This window comes from Cervus elaphus, chromosome 33 (assembly GCF_910594005.1).
Source record: "Cervus elaphus chromosome 33, mCerEla1.1, whole genome shotgun sequence".
NCBI lineage: Eukaryota > Metazoa > Chordata > Mammalia > Artiodactyla > Cervidae > Cervus > Cervus elaphus.
In genome coordinates this window covers 9,774,885-9,792,785 of record NC_057847.1, presented here as the reverse complement: position 1 = coordinate 9,792,785, position 17,901 = coordinate 9,774,885, and the positions used below count along the sequence as shown (strand labels likewise).

The window sequence follows — 17,901 nt, the reverse complement described above, 5'->3', positions numbered from 1 at the left end:
GGTCAGGACGTCCTCTCTTGGATATAACCACTGCCCCCAGACTGTCCACATAATTAAGGCCCTTCTGTCACCAGCCCTTGGTCTATAAAAAGAAATGCTAAGGATGCCTTTTAACTCACTTGCAGTTTTTGGAACCAGAGAAGTATGGGTCTATCCACTCCCAAAGCTGGATGGCCTTGGGCAGATTACCCAATTTCTCTAAGCCTCAACTGCCTCATCTACGAAAGGGGAACAGCGATACCAGTTGCCTTACAGGGGTGTCGGAGGGATCCACAAGCCATCTACAAATGGCCCGGCCTGGAGCCCGCCACTCAGCCAGGCACAGTCGACACTCAGAGGGTGCCCAATCAAACCCAGTCTGCTCCGCCCCCGTATTAAACCTTGCAGATACCACTCTCCTCACAAGACACTTCTAGAGAGCTCACTAGCCTTGACATTCAAGGCTGCCCAGAATGTGGCCATGATCTAACACTAGCTCCCACTCCCACCCCACCCCAACCTTACATCTTACCTAAAGTAAACCCCCACAGTGCTCCCCTTCCCCTAGTCCATACCCAGCGTCAGTGCCCCCTCTTCCAAGAAGTCTTCCATGACTCACCAGCCCACACTGATCCCCTTCTCAAGCTCCTCTACTCCACAAATTCAGCTCTTGACATTTTCCACCTGGCAGCCACAGTTCCGTTTTCACAAGCTCTCCAAGGCCAAGGGCCATCCATACTCACCAGCTGCTTGTTGAAATTCTGGACACACTGTTCAAACTGCTCATCCTTCGTCTCATCCGCCTTCCCCAGTTTCTGGAGGACCTTCCAAGGCAGAGGGAGAAGGGAAGAATGTTACACTGAGAAGGAAAGTGGCCAAACCAAGAGCAGCAGGTCACCAATACCACAGAGCCCTCTCCACCCCAGCGGGGTTCTGAGAGGTCCATGGCCAGGATCACCGAGCCCAGACCACTGGGACCACCAGAGGGCCTGTGGTTGCTGCGACCCCCAAGGGCAGGACTGAGATCTCTCCCTCCTCTTCTCAGGGCTCACCCATCTGTCAAGAGAAGGAGCTTAGGACAGGCTTGCTATAGTGGCGGAAACCAGGAGTAAGAGTGGTTGCGTGCCCCTCCCACCTGATATCACTCTGCAGCCCTGGCTGCTACACCCTAACCTGGCAACTGAAAAGTGAGCCAAACACCAGGGGGCCGGCAGGGGTGGCCCCACCTCCCCATACGACTCCATTTCCTGGGCCCACTGCTCACGAACCCCAGAGGGAGGGGCAGGGAGGTAATCAGCCCAGGACCAGGAGGGAGGGAGGGCTGGCGGAGGGTCAGGCTCTTGCTATCACTAGGAGTCAGCTTCCAATCTGCCTAGATTTCCAGCTGAGACTCCTTCTAGCCCGTATCTAGACGCCCTCCCACCCCTGGCACTCACACTGGCACACACACATTCACGCACACAGAGGCACCCAAAACACGTACACACAGGCTCACGGACACACACCCTATTCCTGACATCTCAGAGGCTGACCCTCCCCTCGGTGAGTCACAGCTGTCCCTTCTTGGCGGTGTCAGAGAGAGGACGTGGCAGGCACAGGTGGCGAGATGGGTGGGTGAAGGCAGAGAGAGAAACCCAAAGTCTGGAGAGGGAGAAAGCTCTAGAAAAAGAAGAAACTGGACCAGGAGTCTGAAAGCCCTAAGCAGAAGGGCTGGCCCACCAGGTACTCCCAGACTCCCAGCTACTCCTGCCTCCAACTCCAGAGTTCTCTACGGTCAGAGAGAGAGAGAGAATTCAAGAAGCAAGGATGGGTGAGGGCCATAGGGGAAGAGCAGAGGAAAATAAGAGATGGCGTACAGATTAGGCAGAGAGAAGGTGGGGTGTGGAGGGAGAGAGGGAGGCAGGGACTCCCCTCCACTGGCCTGGGCAGGCACCTCCATGGGAAGCAGAAGGAACAACATGGAGATGAAGGCCCGCAGAGAGTGACCAAAACCCAACAAGAATAAGAAGGAAACAGGCGGCTCTGGGTAGGGGTGGCAGGTGGAGGAGAAAAGCAGGGTGAGCCCCCAGCAGGGATGAGCTCAGATGGGGTTGGAACACTAGGTCAGGGTCCTAGACCGAGGGATGCCCACTCTCAGAACAGAGCCTGGACCCTCCGGAACCCTGACTGACCCTAGGACAGCCTGCACTGCCCTGCTCCCCCTCCCCCACCTGCCCAGGAGCCACAGTGGGGCCAGTCAGCCCTCTGACCCTCTCTCTCATCATGTAATGAATTCGGCCATCTCTTGCTAGGCACTTGCTGTGTGCCCTGGGCATCTCTACTGGGGCAGCAGATCAATCAGACATGGGTCCAGTCCCAAGACAGAGGGAAGAACATGAGACTGGGAGACCAGGATGGAGATCCTATCCAGCCTGTGTAATCAAGGAAAACTTCCTGGGACAAGTGGCAGCTCAGACTGAGAGGAGAGCTGGCAGCAGGAGGACCAGAAAGATGAGGTCCCTTACTAGGGAATTTCAAGATGCTCCAGGTGACTAGAGGTCACAGAGGATGGAGAGGAAAGGTGGCAAGGAGTGGTGCACACTGGGGAGCAGCCCCCAGTAACTCTGTCAGGACACTGTCCAGCAGGCAAGGGCAACCGGATGCCAAGTGCTGACACTGAACTGAGGAGAAAGTAAAACCAAACCACCGCGAGCAAGAAAACGGGCACTTCCCTCAATCCAGGCTCCCCCTCCCCTTGGCAGCCACATCTGGCTGGTCCCATGGGAACAGGGTGGAGCTCCGGGGGTACCTGGCCCACTTGACACTGAGCGCGGGCAGGTGGCTCACCCCCATCTATGCCAAGGAGAGAAATGGGCCACCAGGTGGGAAAGAAAGACCATCCAAAAGTCAGCACGGTCCACCGGAGCAAACCAGAGGCTCCTGGGAAGCAGGACCAGAGCCTGGCCGGCGCTCAGGCAGGAGGACTGGAGGTGACGCTATCTACCCACTGCCTCTCCTTCTCCCTGCGGAGATGCACTTGACCAGTGGAGCTGCCAGTCCCTCTCCACCATCAGGGATCCCGAGCAGGCCAAAGTCCCAGGTGTCCACACCTGGCTCCAGGCATCACACACAGCTGCGTGGTTCACCAGTGAGACCTTCAGGCCTCGAGAAAGGCCAGCCATGGTGACATGCCAGGCAGTGAGAAGACCCTGAGAAAAGGGACTCTTACTGTCTCTCTGAATCTCAAGCACCTTGGCAATAAATAAAGAGAACATTAGCACCCACCTTAAGGCTCATGTGAAACATGTCTCCATATCTAGCCCCTAACAGGTACTCACGTATAGGGCTTTCAGAGCTGTCTTTACATAGCTGAGGGCTGGGCCTGACATGAACCCACCCTCCTAGTCCAGACGGATGGCATCGCAAGATGCCAGACAGAAGGCAAGTATGCACACTCTGTACTCAAATACACAGGCAGGCATGTGCACACAGCTGACTCCTATTCATCCTTCAAAACCCTGCTCAGGCGACACCTCCTCTGTGAAGCTGTCCTCTCCTCCTCTGTGAAACTGTCCTCTCCCTCCTCCCCTGCATCCACCACTCAGGGCCTGGAACCAGCTCTCCTCACTGCCTGGGGGTCTGCCTCTGGCCCCAACCAGGCCTGCACAGCCTGAGGTCGAGGGCAGAGTCCAGCCTTCCTGCGTCCCCGGCTCACTAACAGGGCAGAGCACAGGGTCGACACACAACACGTTCTCATCTGAGCTGTGAACTTTGAGGTCAGAGTCACGACCTCGAACAAAGCAGCCCATCGCTCAGTTTCCTGTTACGTAAAATGAGAGGGTCTGTACGGAGAATACTCGGCCTGACACGCAGAGAGCTCACCATGAAGGTAGCCGTTAGGATCAGGGGTTAGAACTGGCATTCACCCGAATCTGAGGTCTGGTTCAGTGGGACCCACTGTGGGACCAGCAGCATGCCACAGAGGGGCATGACCAGCGTGGCTCTGCGTGACCTCCAGCCAGCTGCTCACCTCGCCTCTGACACCTCAGCGCCCGCCTGTGATGCAGGGGTGACAAGGGTACCCCGGCGCATGGAGGCGCGGGCTCACCCAGTGCGGGTGTGTGGGCCTTGGCCTTGTCTCCCCTCACTGTACCTGCCTCGCTTTACAGAAGAAGGAGCGCACACACCCTGGGGCCCTGTCCTCAGGGCAGCTCCCAGTGTGGCTACAGGGGAGAAGCAAGCTGGGCACCGCCGCCCCCAGGACAGGGACCGGGACAAAACTTGGTGCAGTGAGGCCCCACAGCACCGATGGCTGCGTGCTTCCCACCCTCCAGAGCCAGGCTCCTGCTGCAGCCCGGACGCTGGGGAAGAGGCCTTTCCCTGGCCCCCGGGGCACCCGGACCACACCCTATCTTGCCCTGCCGCCGAACAGCTGCTGAGCCCTGCCCGACCAGTCCCCACCCTCAGAGACCCCAGGGCAGCTCTGTCCAGCCGCCACCAGTGCCCCCACCAGGGGACACACACACGCTCAGAGGCCTCTCCACGCCAAGAGGGGAACCCTGGCCGCGGGCCTGGGGGACACAGATGCAACACTCAGATCGTGAGGCCACCCTGCGTGGAGTTCAGCCAGCCACTGCAAGCAGCAGGTGGGCTCTGGGTGTCAGGAGGGGCGGGCCACCGGGGCTCAGGGGATGCATGACAACTGAGCCAGGTTTTGGAGAATGAGCTGGAGTTAGGTGAGGAGGGGGCCTGGAGGCAGTCCAGCTTCCCGATCCCTGAATGAAGCTATGGAGATGCGTGGTGAGGGGGCCCAGACACCCCTATGTCACACTAATCTCGCGTGTCTCCCTTGTAATCAACAAAAGGGAAACTTTCTGACAATGTGACAGAGGACAGGTCACAGCCCCCCCACAGCAAGGTGGGAGCTGCTCAGCCCAAGCCCAGCGCAGTCCAGGAAGCCTCATCGGTGGCCCTGCTCCTCTCACCACATCCTCAGTGCAGCCAAGGACGAGAGGGGCTAAAAACCTCGGTACGACCGATCCCCAGCAGGGCCGAGTGAGGTGAGCGGGTGGCAGAATGAACCTCCTCCTGACAACATCTGCGGGTCAGCCTGTCAGAGCCTGGGCTGTGACTCAGGGCTGGGGGCCCTCCCCTCCTCCTCCGGGCCCTCCCTGGGGTGGGAGGCCCGCAGGACACGGCTGAGCACCTCTGAGTGCCAGGGCCCAAGGACAGCTTCCTGCGTGCCCCTCCCCAGCCTCTCTCACAGTCCAGAGGCCCCGGTTGCAGGGTCTTCCCAGGCCCGCTCCTCTGCTCCTGGCCAGCCAGTGAGCCAGGGGGACAGGCCACCCGTGGTGACAGCCTCCACACAGCTGTGCCGCGCACCCGGCCACCAAACCCAGAAAGGGAGCCCGGACCAGTGTCATTGGAGACAGGAGCGAGTTATCACTCACTGCTCCCCCAGCATAGCACCTTACAGACCCCACACAGCCTCTACCTTCGTGCGACAGACGGCAGGCAAACCAGGACTCCTAGGGCCTCACACTCGGGAGCAGGCACAGGGCTTTTCCCAAGCTCCAAGCTGGAAGAAGGGCACCAAACTGGAGGAGGGGGCGCCCGGCAGACCTCGTCCTCTCCACACCGCCCCAGCGGGGCCAGCAAGGGCAGGGAGTGCGCGCACAGGTCCTCACCCGCAGGCTGGCCCCAGGAGCCCTCTTGGACCCCTCCTTCCCCCAGAGCGTGGCCAGCCCCTACCTGTGTGGGAACACACGCCCACATCTGAGCATGTGGCACAAGGCAAGAATAAGCACTTTCTAGAAGCCATGGTTGGGGAGAAGAGCTGAGCCCGGGGGGCCCAGGAGGGAAGCCCTGGTCCCCAGGCTCTGGGCCAGAAAGGAACAGCTCTTCCAGCGACCAGTAGAGATGAAGGACCACCCCCCACCCGGGGCATCCCCAGCACCCCCGTCCACACTCTCTCTCACACACACAGACAGCTCCCCTGGCACCCACCACCCGGTGGCCGAGACCCCAGCGGGCCTTCACCTTCCTCATCATCTCCCGGCACTCCAAGGCCACGGCCTCAGTCGAGGTTGGTCACAGAGTGAGCTGCGCCCGGGCGGCTGGGCGTCACTCTCGTACTTCCTCCTCCCCCGCTGAGAGCAGAGCCTGCGGTCAGGGGACCGCAGCAACAGGATGCACGCCCTCACGGCTCCCAGAGGCTCCCAGGTGGGCAGGGGCACACAGACAGACAGACAGACAGACGGGGGGCAGGTGGAAGGCTGGCCTTCCCCACGGGTCCCACAGCTGGGATCCACTTGCAGGGAGACACCGCCAGAGGCAAGAGGGGGCCATCAGAACTGGACCAAAGGGCACCTGGTGACGGAGCTGTCCCCTCCCCTGGTAGACGTGCCAGGGTAGGATACTCCGCCCTGACTGCCCAGGCCTCGGGGTCTCTGGCTCACCCCCTGACATCTGAGGGGTCCCCCTGTCTCCCTGCCCACCTGCTCGACCCTCCCGCCCACACACAGAGTATCAGCCATGCCCGAGAGCTATGCTCACAGCTGGCCTCACAGTCCTCCCGCCCAGGTGGTGCCCAGGCACCTGGCCCCCGTGATGGACACTCGGTCCCACACTCCTCCCAGCTTCCCGATAACCCAGGAGCCAAGTGGGCAGGGCCTCAGCAGAGCTGGAGAGAGTGGGGAGAGGTGAGCCCCAGCCCACCAGGCCCTGCCACATTGCTTAGGCCATCTCCCCAACTTCTAGTCTGAAATATAAACCCTATAAACCGCAGAAGAAGTTGAAAGAATAGTATGATAGACTGCCATCTGTCCTTCCCTTAGCTCACCAATTGTCACCATGAGGCCACCTTTACTTTCTCTCTTTCTCTCTATTTAAATAGTTTGGTTCGTTTGTTTATGTTAGCCCAACCCCTGGAAAGGAGTTGCAGACATCTTGACCCTTTAACCCAGTCCTTCACCCCCTAACTACTTTGGCACATTTCCAAAGAATAAGAATATTCTCCTAAATCCCCGTAATACCAGAGAACACCCAGTGTTTACTCTTAACTTATTACTATTATCCAACACATGTCCATATGCAAACATGCCTCGGTGTCCCCCACATCTCCCTTATGTTTGAGTTATTTGTTTTTTGATCTGGGATCCAAATGTGGTTCACACACTGCTTTTTTAATTGAAACATAGTTGATTCAATCATAAAGGAAATCAATCTTGAAAATTCATTTGAAAGACTGATGCTGAAGCTGTAGCCCCAATACTTTGGCGATCTGTTTCGAAGAGCTGGCTCATTACAAAAGACTCTGATGATGGGAGAGATTGAAAGCAGGAGGAGAAGGAAACGACAGAGGACGAGATGGTTGGATGGCATCACTGATTCAATGCACAGGAGTTTGAGCAAGCTCTAGGAGATGGTGAAGGACAGGGAGCCTGGCATGCTGCAGTCCATGGGGTTGCAAAGAGTCGGACAAGACTGAGCTACTGAACAACAAGAATAGGTGATTTACAAAGTTGTGTTCGTTTCTGCTCTACAGTAAAGTGATTCAGTTATATATATATAATTCAGTACACACACACTCACACACACACTCCTTTTCATATTCTTTTCCATTATGGTTTATCACGACATATTGTGTAGAGTTCCTTGTGCTATACATGCATGCATGCTTAGTCTCTTCAGTCATGTCTGACTCTGTGAGACCCCATCCACAGGATTCTCCAGGCAAGAATACTGGAGTGAGTTGCCATGTCCTTCTCCAGGCAATCTTCCCTTCCCAACCCAGGGATAAATGTGCATCTTTTGTGGCTCCTGCATTACAGGCAGATTCTTTACCCACTAAGCCACCACCCACTGAGGGATGGCCCCCCGCTGTACAGTAGGATCTTATTGTTTACTTATTCTATATATAGTAGTTGGTCTGCTAATCCCGAACTCCCGGTGGATCCCTCCCTCACGCCCCTCACCCTTGGAAGCCACAAGTTCGTTCTCTGAGTCTGTGTCTGTTTCATAGATGGGTTCATTTGTGGGATATTTCAAATCCCATATAAGCGATGTCACTTGGTATTTATCTTTCTCTTTCTGACTTACTTCACTTAGTATATACATTGCATTGGGTTGTCGTGTCTCCTGTCTCCTTTGATCCAGAATATTTCCCCACACCTATTCACGGTACATATTTGTTTCTCTTTCATTGTATTGACATTTTTTATTGGACCATAGTTGATTTGCAATGTTGTGTTAGTTTCGGGTGTACAAAGTGATTCAGTTGTAAGATATATATATATATTCTGCCTCAGATTCTTTTCCCTTAGAGTTTATTACAAAATATTGAGTATCGTTCCCTGTGCCAAACAGACATTTTTTTAAGCATGCAAACCAGTCCCGTGGGGCATGACCTACACTCTAGGTTCATCTGCTCACTTCCTTGTGACTGAGTCCAGGTTAAACATTGTTTTGGCAAGCATACCACAGAGGCAACGTGTCCTTCAGCAGCATCACCTCGGGGCGTCTCCTGTTTCTGACCCTGAGCTTGACCACATGCACACGTTGGGCAGTGTTCGCCAGACCTCTGCTAAGGTGACTTTTCTCTAGGTAATTAGTCATCTGAGGATCGATACATCATCCTTGCATAAATGTTTACAGTCAATAACTTTTTACCTGATGCCTTTATGTCCATTTAATACTCTACTACTCAAAGTGGGGTCCATGAACCAACAGCATCACAGCCCTTTGGTAATCTGGTAGAAATGCAGAATTTCAGGCTCCGTCCTGGAACTGCTGGATTTGACAATGCATTTTAACAAGACCCCTTATGCCCTGTGTGCAAATGAAGTCTGAGAAGCTCTGCATCTCTCATCTTTGCTGGAACTAACTGCTATCGAGGGCTTCTACCCTCCTCCATATTACCTGGTGCTCTATACAGATCATGTCCTTATAGGGACATCATTATGGACTCTTGCCTCCATTTTGCATTCAATGTTTTATAGTCTATTACTATCATTATTCTTTTTGATGTTCAAACTGTCCTAAACTTGGCCAGTGGGAGCCTGAGGACGTGTCTCCACTAGTCTTTGAGCACGTCCTTGTTTCCTGACACTGCGAGATGCCCCAGGCTCAGGGGGATGTGTCCCTGCCCTGGGCCTAGAATCAGCCGTTTCTCAAAGAAGCTCAGGTTCCCTTTAAGGAGAGGTGTGTTCACTGCTTCTGGGCATCCTACTCCTAGTCCTTTCTTGCCATTTTTATGCCTGGCCTCCTCTAAGTTCTCACCCCTACTTTAGAGATGAGAAAAGGAAGGAATTTGGCCACAGCTCAACCCCAGGAGAGTCCGGTAGCTTTGTGGTCACTGAGCAAGTGTGGCTCAGATCTCGTCCGCTGTGGCGAGTGGGCTGGACTCAGGGCCCTAGCAGCTGCCCGCCGGGTCCGTCACCGTGTCATGGTTGAGGCCACACCACCCACTGACTGGCCCTTGGAGATGCAGAGGCGCCTCTGGCCCAGGGACTGGCCTGGCTGACCCCATCTGGGCACTAAGCTGCAGTCTGGGCCCCTGGGCCTCTTCCTCCAGCAGGCCTTGGCACCCCTATTTTGAGTGAAGAGACTGTGGACAGGCCAGGACTGGACCCAGGGCTCCTGACTCTGGGGTCCTTTTCACTGAATGCCACTCTTGGGGTACGGCTCTTGCCAGCAGCCTGGCTAGTGACTGCACCAAGGGGCAGCTTCATTTTGTCATCCAGCAAGGAAAACTCTGCCTCTCCCTCTGAGGGCCCATGAGCTCACTCACACGGACATGTTGGACATCTCTGCCACCAGAGCCACAGTACTTACGCCCGAGACTGGTGATTTGCTGGCCAGGGCAACACAGTTCACAGCCTGGGAGCTGTCGCTGTGCCCTGGTGTTGAGAGGGGACCGGGCAGAAAGGGGCTAGATTGAGGGGCCTGGCCTCCCTGGCCCAGTTGTGAATGACAGTGGGGGGAAGCAGCTCAGGCTTCTTCTGCCTGGGAGCAGAGCCCAGAACACACAACTTCCAGAAGACACAGCAAGAGGCCTGGCCGATGATAAGACTCCTCAGCCCTCCTGCGGTGCCAGTCTGAGCCTGTCGACTTCCCAAAGGGGCAATGACTTTTTAAGAAAGATAAATGTTAAAATGCTGGCCTTGGGCAAAAGCCAGGAACAGCATTCCACCCCCAGGAGGCAAGAATGTCCCCCCACGTGGGCCATCTGCACCCACACATGTCCACACGCTGGTCCTCACTGGCCTGTCTGCACAGACACTCACACACGCTCCCTGACACGGCCCCTGCCCACGAGCCTTCGGTCGACTCCAGGCACAGTGGGAAGGTGGCAGGAACCATCCAGAAGCCACAGAGCCAGGCGAGAAGCTGAGTGGAAGAATCCAGAATGCAGAAGGGAGTTGGGGAGAGAACCAGAGAGCCACAGGCTCCCAGGGGACCCACCGGGCTCTGGGCCCAGGAAGGGCCGGCTCGGCAAGATCATCTCAGAGGAGACGGGGACCTTCCGACTCAGATCCCTCTCCCTAATCCAGTACACGCAAGGCCGTCCCCAAGAGAGAGACCCCTCCCCAATTCCTCTGCACCGCTGTCCCTGGATCTCCAGCTTCCCAGGCTGGTGGCTAGAAGGCGGTGACCGTCATCCCGCCTTCCTCTTGGGGAAGTGCTCTGAGCTCAGCTCACACTCTTGAGGGGACCCCTCACCATGGGATGTTACCTCTCAGCCACCCACCTGCCAGGGAAAGCTCCCCTTGGACTGCAGCTGCCCCTCCTTCAAAGCTCCACAAAAAAATCACACCGCAAGGCACAACCCCAGGGAGCTTGCACCAAGGATTCACCTTGAGGGGGCTCAGCATCTGTGACACTCCCTTACAGGTGGGCTCATATCACCAGGACATCCAAAGGTGTGACTTTGGGTCCTATTTCATAGATGAAAAAACAGGTTCAGAGAGATCGCTCAGCTAAAGAGCGGCAGAACAAGGACCCCAAGCTGGCTGGATTTCAAAGCCCAGACCCAACTGATGATTCTTTTTTTTTTGCCAGGGGTGCACCTCGCAGTTTGTGGTGTCTTAGTTCCCTAATCAGGGATCGAACCCAGGCCCTCAGAGCGGTGACTGTGCTAACCGCGGGAGTGCCAGGGAATTCCCTCAACTTTTGATTCTTAAATGGGGATACAGAGCCGGCTGGGGACGACAGGCAGCGTGTCTGCCCACTCCAAAAATTCCTGCCCCACCTGCGTTCCAAAGATTTAACTGGTGAAGAAACCACTTTTGTGCCATAAGCAACAAAGACTGTGTATAAGAATGCAAAGTTTGCAAGGATTTTTGCAATGAAATATAAAACCAAAAAAATTGTTTCCAAGTCCCAACCACCCTGAATCTCCAAGGCCTCACCCCACAGTAACCTTTTTTTTTTTTTTCCACAAGTCCTCGGGTTCTGGAAGTCACTGTCGCCTGACACCAGTCCACAGAGATTCATCATCCTTTCCCGTGGGCCCCTGGTTAAGAACGGCTGACCTATTGAGGAAGCCAAAGGGCCTTTCTTGGGAGCCTGTCACTCTAAAATTATCTCCTTCCTCTTTTAGTGATTTTCCCTTTCCTTTTGAAATACTGGTGAGAGTAAAAAGCGATGTTTGGTTTTCTTTTTTTACGTCCTTAACTGGTACATAAACACTTGGCTGCCATCTATGTCCGTCCCACAACAATGCCTTGCAATACAACTGTCTGGTCAGAACCAGCCTCTCCCAGGCTCCCAGCCAGGCCCCTGGGAAAGGTAGGGACTGGGGGCAGGGTAGGGAGTCTCCTTGTGCACACCCACTGCCAGTGGAAGGGAAGGGCTCTGACCCCAGGTAGGAAGTTTCCAGATGATTCCAGCTGAGAAACCCTGCCCTTCTCTCCTTTCTCCCCACTCCCCCTCCCAGGAAGCCTGAAATTCCAACCTGTTCAGCAGATAAGCCAGTGGCCAGCAGCCACAGCAGGGCCACCCTGACCCCAGCGGAAGCTAGGGTGGGCTGCGGTGGGTGGGGGAGGCTGGAACGGCCTAAAACAGAGGCAGGGGAGCAGAGGTGGCAGGGGCCACAGTGGGGGTGCGGAAGGGTTGGGAGTTCTGGGAGGGGGCTGGGCCGGGCCAGTGGGGTGAGGTGGCACCCACAAAGCAGAAGTAGTCGCTAATCCACAGGCATTCCAAGAGGCTGCCAAACATTCTCTAAGAGAGGGAGGTGTTCAGATGAGGAAACTTGAGGCCTAACATCCCTGGTCCCGGGGTAAGTAAACAGGATCTAGAATCTGAACACGGCCATCGGTTCCCAAACCCAATGGTGCAAAGGAGCCCCCTTCCATGCGTGGGAGCCTGGGGAGGGGGGATCAGGCCACAAGGGGTGCCCTAGAGCCCCAAAGGGGTGCAGGAGGGGGCCCAGGCTTGGTCGTAACTGGCTTCCTCCTCTCGGGGACCACCCATCAGGCTGAGTTCATTCCTGGATGTCAACAGATCCAGAACCTCCAAGAGAGGCCTCTATGAGGATAGGCAGGCTTCTGGAAAGGCCAGGGCCACCCAGAGGGGAACGCCACCTCCTTCAGCACTCAGGGACCACCCAGCCGTCCAGACCCCACCCTTACAGCCTTCACCCCACCAGACCCACACTCCAGGGGAACAAAGGAACTTTGCACCAACTTCTCAGGCTGGGCCCAAGCTGCCCCCTCCTCACTGCCCCCTTGCCCCCCACCATCCCCCATGGTTTTGACCCTCACAGCTGGGTGAGCAGAGCAAGGTCTCTGCCCTGGAGGGTTCGGTGCTCCAAGGGACGCGTGTCCAGTGGCATTCGAACAAAAACACCGCAGGGCGCAGAAAGGGTGGGGCTCAGGAAAGTGACCTCTGTGACCTGATGACGGAGAGAGAGCACGCCAGGCGGGGGCACAGCACGTGCAAAGGCCCTGGGGTGGGAAGAGCGAGGCTAGAGTGTGAAAGAGGACAGGAGGGCGGGCGGAGGAGGAAGATGCCCTGCAACACAGGAGTTGAGGCCTTTGCGTGAGTCCTCAAGCAATCCCCTCTATAACCTCACAAAGGAAGCACTACTATTACCCCACTTTGCAGATGTGGAAACTGAGGCAGTGCCTTAAAAACTCCACAGGGTCACACAGCCAGTGAGCCTGGCTCCAGAGGATGTAACCACTGTAGGAACTGCCTTGACAGCCAGGCAGGGCCATGGGGCTTTGAGACTCCAGCAGGGAGGAGGAAGTCTGGAGAGCTGTGATCTGACTCGCAGTTTTAAAGTCCCACACTGCTATGTGCGGACAGACTACAGAGCAGGTTGGAGCAAGGAGCCCACTTCGGTGACTGTGATGACCCAGGTGAGGCAATAGTGGTTATGGCCGGGACAGGGAATGGTGAGGAGGGGTCAAGGATAGGGTGACAGGGAGAAGAGTGAGGACGACCCCAGGTGTGAGCAACAAGAGGAAAGGCACCTGAATCACCCGAGCTGGGAACGCCTGGGGGTCACTGTGAGCTTGATGTCCAGAGATGTTGGGGAGGGAGGTGGGGTCAGCCAGGACGTGGGGACAGGCAGCCCGCAGGCCCACCACTGGGCTCCTGAGGCTCCCCCTCCTCACCCACTGCCCCTCAGTGGTTCCCACCCCGGCAACCAGCTCAGGGTGGTGATCCGCTCCATGTCTGGTCTCGATGGTGGCTAAGAGAAAGGAGGAAAGGAGGGCCCTCTGGACCCGTTCTGATGGGGAGAGTCGAAGGGGGAGCAGGATACATAAGGAGCAGGCCCAGGCTGTGTACCCCTGGGCAAGCAATTTCATCTTTTGGAGCCCTGAGTCCCATCGGGAAAACTGAGCCAAGACCTCTCCCTCAAGGAAGTGTGAGGATGAGCTCGGGCTGTGTAGGTTAGCAGGTCTAACACAGAGCAGGGGCTGGCCTCCCCCGCACCCGCCGTCCCTTGACCCCTGTTGACCTAGGATTCTGCCCATCCAAGCCAGTACGCTCTCCCTAACCCCCGTCCCACCCCAGCCCAGCCCACACATGCCTTTCCAGGCTGGTGCCTGGTGCCCCGAGCGCCTGCTCCCCATGACTCACCCAGGCTTACATAGGAGACAGCCTGCCCCACCGTGCCCCACCTCCCTCGGGAGACTCCCCCCGCCGGCTCTGCAGAGACCCTGCCAGCAGCCCCACCATCATTACCCTGCTCCTGAGCCCAAACAGCAGCTGGAAGTTCTGGCCTCTGATGCCCTGCAGCAGCCGCCATGCGTGGCCCTGGGGTGCCTTGATCCCTAACCTCCCAGCCCTGAGCCCAGGACACAGCCCACTCTACAGACGGGCCAGGAGGTCTCCCAGACAGGGCGCCCCGGATGGGAGCACCACAAGCCCACCTGCTGGCCCCTTGAGGAGGGGCTGGCTGCGGCTGGCTGAGGACACCGCAGCCCTGCCCTCGGCCCAGCCCTCCAGGCCACCTGTTCAGAGATGTCAGCACCGCGCCCCCCCCCGAGAGCCACCGCCCACCCACCTGTCCCCTCCATGCAAGTGTGGGTGCTATTCTCAGCCCCAGGCAGGCGCCGGGACGCCGGTCATCAGCAGAGGGGTGGAATCCGCCCCTCTCGCCCGGCCACCTCCCACCAGCCCCTCATCAGCTGCTTCCTGGGCTGGGTGAGGGGACAGCCCTTGTGGAGCAGCAGCAAAGCAGGAGCCCACCCTCAGCTCAACAGAGCATGGGCCAGAGCCCGGGTAGGAGGTGAAGGGCCTGCCTCCACGCACCAGCCTGGGGCCGAGTCTGACCCAGGAGGGACCACGGGCACCCCCACAATATTCATTAAGAAATCTCTTCCCTACTGGTGCCAGACCAAGTCACCTCCCTCATGTCACCTCCTCCAGGCAGCCTTTCCTGATGTCACCTCAGGTACATGAACTCACTCAGTCCTCTAAATGCCCTCAGCCCTTTGCCTATGTCTGTTCGACCTAATGTGCAACCAGGCCGTTCCTTCATTTTGTCACTTGGAATCGTCCATAGCCACATCTGTGAACCTGGAATGATTAACAAGTACCTAAAGAACATAACCCATGGTATTTTTTCCCCCAACACATTATTGCTATTATTTTGGTTTTTGTTGTTATTTGTGTCATTCACAGGAGCTGATGCCCAGAGTCAGCTTTAAATAGTTCCACCCAGTCCTGCCAAGCGAGAGTGCAGTCACGCACCCCACCCACACCTCCCCACCCTCAGTCCTGTGGTCACTCCCAGGTCCTCGGCTGCCCAGGAGGTGGCCCCAGGGGCTCTCCTACCTCTGCCCCTGGGCTGATTCCAAGTTCCCGGCACCTGTGAGGATGCTCCACTTTGCAGATTTGGTGGATCAAAGGGTGGGGACTCACTGGTTCTCACCCGTTCCGAACAGGGTGGTCCTCTCCCAGCCCAAGGCCAATCCCAATGCTTTCCGCTGGTTGGGGGCAGGGGAGCTGGAGGAAGGCTGGGAGGGGGCTGGGAGGGAGCATAGACCAAGCAAGGGTGAAGATGAGCACGGGGAACCAGAGAGGCCAAGAAGGGATGGGAAGCTGGGCGGTGCCCCCGCCCCTGGCAGATGCAATGACTGCAGGGGACCAGGGGGGCTTTCCCGGGCTCTCTCCTGCTAAGCCTGCACCACTGTTCTTGGGCTGGGGTGGAGCAGAGAAACATGGTGGGCAAGGAGAGGCCTGAGGGGAAGGCCCTGGTCCTCCCAGCCCAGCAGACGCAGGAAATCAGCACACAGTGGACGGGAGTATGATGAGGGGGCTGCCAGAAGCCTGGGCAGGTCCCCACTCAGGGTCCCATCTCTACCCTCACAGTGGGGAGGTGAGGATCAGGTGGACGCAAAGGGCCCCTATCTCTGACTTATCAGGACACAGGCCGAGCATCAGCCCTGGAGTCTATCTTGCAATCTATAGAGGTCCTCAGGGTGAGACCACATCCCTCCCTGAGAAGAGATGAGGCAGCATGAACGGGGAGGGGTAGCAGAGGCCACCCCCCGCCCACACACACACACACACACACACCCACCAGAGAGCACTGGCCCCCAAAATCACAGCAAACACCAGTTCACCCTCTGGGCCTACTGCCGAGGGGCTCCCACTTACCTGGCCCTTTCCTCCCCAGGGCCCTCTTTCCCAAAAGAAACGCAGTTCAACAGTAAGGGGAAGCTGAAGTGCCAGAGTTACCAATTAAAAAAAAAAAAGACAAAATCACAGGAAAGTGCCAAAGAACAGAGCAGAGTGGAGCAGGGCGTGGCTTGGGATGAGTGTCCAGGGCTAGGTCCCAGGAGGCAGTCCCCGGCCAGCCCAGGTGTGACTCTGGACACTGATGGAGCATCTGAAAGCTGGGAGGGACCCCTCCTGCCTACGAGGCGGTCGGGCCAGGTGGGGCAGGCACCGAGTGTGATGGGAAGGGGTCCCCGGTGTCACTTGGCCCCTGCCAGGCCCTCTCGGGCCCTCCCACGTTCCTCTTCCCCCATGGCCTCACCATCTGGATCCCAAGCTGAGCCAGCACACCTCCGCCACTGCCGGGCCAAAGCTGGTCCAGACTTGGGCAGGAAGGTCCAACAGGACCCACAAGCAGAGAGCCCCATGCCCGCTAAGGCACCTTATACTCCATCCCAAACTTCAGTGTCCTAAGGTGTGAAATGGAGGCACCTGGCCCCCCATTAAACCCTCACATACAAGAGCACCGAGGCTCAGAGGGGACAAGTAACTTGCCCAAGGTCAAGGCCTTGGGAGGAGCAGAGCTGGGATCTGAACGGGGGCTTTCCACCTGCCACACTGCGAGATACTCTGCCAAGGCTTTCCCATCCGCGGGGCACAGAAGCCCCACACCCCAACTGACGCTGCACTAGGGCCCACTGTGTGCACTTAGGTGCAGGATCCACCATCCGAGACTTGGGCCTAGCAGGGGGCACTCACCCCCGTTTTACGGAGGAGCAAATTGAAATGAGAAGGTCAAGCAAGTGACCCAAGTCCCCAGCAGAAGGGAGGGGAGGGGATCAGAAGCGACGATCCTGGGTCTCCAGGGCGCTGAGAGCCGCCCCACACCCCCAGCCCCCCTCACCAACCACCTGGCTCAGAAGAGCCCTGCGCCGGCTGCAGGATGTGGGGAGGCCTCCCCTGGTCCCTCTGCGCACGCAGGACAGGGTGACCCGAGAGTGCAGTGACTCAAGTCGGGACGCAGGCACCGGCTTCTGTCCCGCTGCTGACCACGGGCTTCCCGCGGCGCTGACTCAGCTCTCCCACAGGCCAGGCAGCCCAGCACCCACACCTCGGGCCAGCGTCCCTGCTGTGGCACCAGGCCGGCCCCCACCTGGCCCACCAGATCCAGGGCAGCACCACCCCCGGCCCACAGGAAGGGCCCTGACCCCTCTCAGCAGCGGTCCACGGTCCACTCCACCAGGAGGCCTGGGCTGGTAAACTCGGGCAGATGGTGACGGTCCAGCTCAGCCAGGCCCACTTCCAGATCAGACTGCCCCACAGTCTGCCCCATAGTGGACACACATACACACACACACACACACACACACACACCCCTCAGCCAGGCCCATGGTGGACACACATACACACACACACACACACACACACCCTCCTGGCTGCCCATGGTGGACACACACACACACACACACACACACACCCTCCTGGCTGAAATTATATTTCAGGAGAACATTGTCATCTCGCCCCAGGTTCAGCAAATGCAGCCGATTAATTGCGGATTCTGTTTCTCAGTTCAGATCAAGATTCAACTTGTATTCCTGACCCTTAATTCCTCCTCAAGTGTCCCCTCCCTCCCCCGGCCTGGGCGCCCACGCCCACTGCCGCACCCTCCCCAAATGTGTGCCCGGTACATCACTGGCATCTGTGCCCAGGACTCTTCCTACTGAGGCCCTGTAAGGAGCGCTGTGTCAGGCCAGCCCTGTCCACATC

General features: G+C 57.4%; 1 protein-coding gene across 25 annotated transcripts in view; it reads right to left on the bottom strand.

Annotated features, from left to right (window-relative positions):
* BIN1 (bridging integrator 1) overlaps positions 1 to 17,901 on the bottom strand; it is a 55,892-nt gene that overhangs the window by 26,621 nt on the left and 11,370 nt on the right. For 23 of the 25 annotated variants that reach the window (XM_043894030.1, XM_043894034.1, XM_043894037.1 and 20 more), the window contains exon 2: positions 723 to 803. In XM_043894030.1, the coding sequence (XP_043749965.1) occupies positions 723 to 803 (81 nt within the window). Of the gene's footprint in view, positions 1 to 722; positions 804 to 5,997; positions 6,046 to 17,901 lie in introns of those variants that run through there. The other 2 variants (XM_043894032.1, XM_043894055.1) reach the window with 2 other exon arrangements.